Source organism: Octopus bimaculoides, chromosome 5, assembly GCF_001194135.2.
Source record: "Octopus bimaculoides isolate UCB-OBI-ISO-001 chromosome 5, ASM119413v2, whole genome shotgun sequence".
In the NCBI taxonomy this organism is placed as follows: Eukaryota; Metazoa; Mollusca; class Cephalopoda; order Octopoda; family Octopodidae; genus Octopus; species Octopus bimaculoides.
Window position 1 is genome coordinate 109,873,306 of NC_068985.1, and position 5,245 is coordinate 109,878,550.

At 34.9% G+C, this 5,245-nt stretch overlaps 1 protein-coding gene across 1 annotated transcript in view; it reads right to left on the reverse strand.

The window, feature by feature from the left end:
• Positions 1 to 5,245, reverse strand: part of LOC106877430 (uncharacterized) — an 18,011-nt gene that overhangs the window by 3,686 nt on the left and 9,080 nt on the right. The window contains exons 6-8 of the mRNA XM_014926331.2: positions 4,732 to 4,794; positions 2,839 to 3,021; positions 1,337 to 1,423 (exon numbers count right to left, since the gene is read on the reverse strand). Of these exons, the coding sequence (XP_014781817.1) occupies positions 1,337 to 1,423; positions 2,839 to 3,021; positions 4,732 to 4,794 (333 nt within the window). The remainder of the gene's footprint in view (positions 1 to 1,336; positions 1,424 to 2,838; positions 3,022 to 4,731; positions 4,795 to 5,245) is intronic.

A 5,245-nucleotide genomic window follows, 5' to 3' on the forward strand; every position in this document is an offset into this window, starting at 1 on the left:
ATATATATATATATATATATATATATACGCGTAGTTATGTAGTTTAACACGAAACACTTCACCCACTCATTTTATCCAGAGCATCATTTTCCCACCATCTTCAAATATGCCGCAAGCAATGGATTTTTTTATAAACATAGACCTACAGATGCTCAACCTGACCTTCTGCTGAACCAATATCACCAATCTAACTTTAGAGCTAGTTAAATGAAAATCTGAAATTATTAATAAGATAATTAGTGCAAATATGACATACTGTAGACACATTGTCGACTGATAGTGAGTATTTTCGTACCATCCAACACGGTTAAGCATTATTCTAAGACCGGAAGTAACAACTAGTGCACTGTCTGATATGTAAAGAAATATTTTGTTATGGAGATGTCTGAGAATCGATGTGGTCAAGAAGCGACACGAGCGGATAGTCAATCATAAAAGACGTCTCTGTTGCTAGTATTATCGCTCTTGCTAAGTAGGCGAGCTAGCAGAATCGTTAGCAACGCCGGAAAAAAATTACTTAGCGGCATTTCGTCCGTCTCTGCTTTTTTTAGTTTAAATTTAGCCGAGGTCGACTTTACCTTTCATCCTTCCTGGGTCGGTAAAATAAGTACCAGTTGAGCACTGGAACCGATGTAATCGACTTACCCATCACCCCAAATTTCAGGCCGTGTGCCCATAGTAGAAATGAATATTGTTTCCCTTGCAAAGGAGAATCGTCAACACGTCGGAAAAAATGCTTAGCAGCATTTCTTCCTATTTTACGTTCTGATTTCAAATGCTGCCGAGTTCGACTCTGGTCTTCGTCTTTTCGGGATCGATAAAATAAGTATCAGTTAAGCACCGGGGTCGAAGTAATCAATTGAAGTTACCTCGAAGTTACTGACCTTGTGCCAAAAATTAAGCCGAATATTATTGCTTTTGTTCTTCGTCCTGCCACTATTGTTTTTCCTTATGTGGCCGATCTATAATACTTGTTTAGGTTAATCATCTTTAAAAGAAAAATTGCAATAGCACATTTTATCAGCTAAGGACAGCCGAAGCTTCTTTGAAGACCTCCTATTTTTCAGACCGACTGGAATGTCAAAAGAACTTTTCGATCAGTAATATTTTTCTACTATAAGTACAAGGCCAGAAATTTGGGGGAACGGAACAAGTCGTTTACTTCAGTCAACTGAAAGGATGAAAGGGTGAAAAGGCAAAGTCGACCTCGTCGAAATTTGAACTGAAAACATAAAAACGGACAAAATACCTCTAAGCATTTTGTTCGGAATACTAACGATCGTGTCGGATCGCCGGCCTTCAATCTATAAAGAATGGTTACAATAATGATACCTACTTGTGATGTGAAGAATTTCTCTCAATGACCCGGGTATTTTCGATTGTTTTATGGTTTTCACCACAAATGCAAACCAATACCGTTCAGCTGGAAAGCAACCAAACAAAATTTCAGAATTTTCTTTATACATAAATTTTCACTTATTTAAATTCAAATACATTTTAAAACCATTTCCGAAAGATAATCAAGTTTACTGACTGAATATTTCACATTGTTCCTTAAAAATTACTCGTTAATTTGTTCTTGTATATATATATATATTGCAGATGCCATTCCGTATGCAGTTTGCAGTCACTTCATTTTTAAAACGTCGATCAGTTCACCAAAGTCTGCTAATAACGAATATATACCTAGCCTGCCAGCTGTTTGTGACATCTGTGATTTGTGAATAACTGCTTTAAATATTAGTGGAGCTTAAATTTGTCTAAGCATGCAGTTGATAGTGAATGCTTGCTACTTATGACAGTCAAATAAGCAGAAATCTATATTTAAAAATTTCACTGAGCACTTTTCGTTTACGACTGATACTTCTGTAATTTTTAGCTCTGTACATCTAGACTAGAAACTTTCACAGGACGACAACTCAAGTTTTGTGGCTTTCTTACACTGTATCCATATTAATTAAGATATACAGAATGTTATTTTAAACTAACACTGCTTCCATTGTTAACAACGAAATTTTATCTTGCCATCCGGCCATTTGCGACACCGGTAATTTGTGAATCACAGATTTACTGTATCAGGGGAGGCTAAATTTGTCAAAGCATGCCGTTGAAAGTGGATAAAATACTTGTTACTGATGACACTTAAAGAAGCAAATACTTGAATTGAGTAATTCCAGCGACACTGCTGAATATTTCCGTCTACTACTAATATTCTTCTGTGCTTTTTAGCACTATACGTCTATGCGAGATACTTTCTCAAGACGAAAACCAGCTTTCCGCGTTAAGTAAGATATACAGAATGCTATCGTGCACAAATTTCCAAACTCCAGATAGTAACTTGTTTGTCGTAAAATGTTAGATAACCTCTAAGGCATTGACCCAAATATAAAAAGCGTTTTAGAAAAAATAACTCGTTAGTTGAATAAGAACTTATATTTCGTTGGTCAGTTCACTGGTATTCTCAGGACAGTTGCATTTTGATAAGGTAAACAAATACCAAACAGTATACGACAAAGCGTCCAGCAAAAGAGGCGACTGTTTAGCAATGAAGAAGGCACGAGATTATAATGGATTACCAAGAGTAAGTGACCGCAAGGATAAAAGAAAGAAGCGTTGAGTAAACCAGTTGGCCTCATCTGAACTCATATATGTGTACACAGATGTACACATATATAAGTATATATATATATATATATATATATATATGCTTTGGACAGATTTCTGGTAACAAAATGCCTATAAAAATAAGTACATACGTATATACATACACTCTTTCACACCATACGCATATATGTGCGCGCACACACACACACACACACAGTAACTGATGTAACTTACGTCCATAAACACATTTGATGGATGCTTCATTCCAGACTGTCTTGTCCGGACACTGCATAAGAAACAAAAGTCCGTGACTGCACTGGTAGAACTGTGAGATCGATTGAAACTTCGGGTAGTAACTGTTCGGTTGGCAGGGTATACACTGAGTGTTGTTAGTGTCAAATACACACAAGGGTGTGGCTGTGAGATGAAAAGAAAAGAAAATGAAATTGATGAAATATTTCCGTATTTTCCGACATACAAATCGACGTAGAACATAGGTACTATGTAAATATTCGTTCAAATATTGTCACTATCTTTCCAAACCATATTGCATTTCACATGGAATTTTGGATTCCTAGGAGCTGTCTTTGGTCTGTAAGTCGACTTCCCTCGTTTGGCTTTAAATTTTGTTTTGAAAAAGTTGCTTTGTATGCCGGAAAATAAGATAATCTGTTTTGTTATGACATGTGTTATGGAAAGGCTTACACTGAAAGGCTTACATTGAAGTTTATGAACTTAGGAGTAATAAAGACCGAGGTTGAACTTATTGAATTTTAGTTTATAAATAAAAGGCTCACAAATTTTGCAAATAAATGTTCTGGTGATATACAGCTATTGCCCCACTATCAATTCTAGATAGAGAAAACTTGTATAATACAGTATAAGCTATGGGTTATTATTCGACTGTTATTGCTAAATAATCATAATGTTGCATAGCAATCTCTTGGTTGGTTTCATTCTTCATTATCCTGAAAATCTTCCTCGGATATTAAAATTGCTTCAGTGTACTATATGTTGCAGTTATCATCTCTCTATTTTATTTTATCGATCTATTCAGATCATTTTAATCCTTGGTACAAACAGATGAATATGCTGCGCTTGCGGATAGTTAAATGTGTTATATAGATGCTGACGATGATTGCAACAAGAGCCGAAACTTATATAAAACTGTGTTTTTCTTTTACTGTTCACGAACATATTGTAAATGCATTGTTTATACTAGGCGTAACATGCCGTGTTCGTTAATATATCTATAGATATGTTCAACAGTACATGAGAGTAATAGAATGAAACACTATGAATACAGTAATTTAATATTAAATCTCGTTGCGAAGGAAGTGTAAAATATGTATTGGGTTGTCCGGAAAGTTCGTGCTGATTTATAGTAGCTTACCTTTCGACTTATTTGCCATGGAACCACCTAAATTCTGGAAAGAGGGTATTTTCAATTTAAAGGAAAGATGGAGACGCATTGTGCAACAAAATAGTTCATATTTGGTTGATTAAAAATGTATTGGCAAGTATTTATTGACCTTTCTCTTTCTTTTTAAAATCGGCACCAACTTTCTGGACAACCCGATAAATATGCCTATCGACTTAGTTTAGCCACTAATATCTGTAGGTTTATAAGCAATATGTTCGCGGATAGTTAAGGAGGGTGCACAGCTGCTGTTGGAACTCCAAACAGAGGTGAAATGTGCAGCATCAAAAGATGTCCTTTCTTCTTCTATGCATGCGTATTGTGTATATAGATGTAATGTTCAAAATAAATTTCAACATGCAATGTTGGCTAATAAGCCTATAGAAATGTTCTATAGTAAATTATAGTAGTGAAACGAAAAACTGATAACACAACAACAATTATAATTTCACATAAAATACGCTGAAATGTGTTTAGAAATTGTTATTTGTAATTCAATTTAACGCGTGAAAGAGTTAAGCTTTACGAAATTTAATTTAACCAGTGAAAAAGTTATGCTTTCTGATATTTATCCTTAAATCATTTACATACTATAAAACCAAACCACGTCTACACTAACATATTCGTTTTCTTTCGGGTTTTTTTTATGTATGTATGTATGTATGTATGTATGTATGTATGTATGTATAGAAAATAATGTTACCTACTTGTTGGATCAATTGGTTCATAGATAGAGAGAGGTCTTTGAGAAAAAGTCATGTTGTAGACACCTGCAGGAGAAAAGCGGCTTACATTTATATAGTACATGCATTTACATTGATATATACTCAGAAATATAAAAATGTATGTGCGTATATGTGCGTGCGTGTGTGTGTGTGTGTTTATTATACAACCCTTTATCTCTTGTTTCAATCATTGGACTGCTACCATGCTGAGGCATCACAGAGTGAAGTCCTTGGTCGAACAAATGGATGCCAATACTTTTTTTTTAAAGTCTGGTGATTATTCAATCAAATAGGTTTTGCCGAAACGCCAAGTTACGGTAACATGAACAAACTAACATCGTTTGTCAAGTGGTGCCTGGAGACATGCACAAACAAGAGGACACACACGCATGCACGCACACACACACTAATACACACACATACACAAACACATACATATGCATACATTTATATATGTGTGTGTATGTATATATACAAATATATATATATATATATA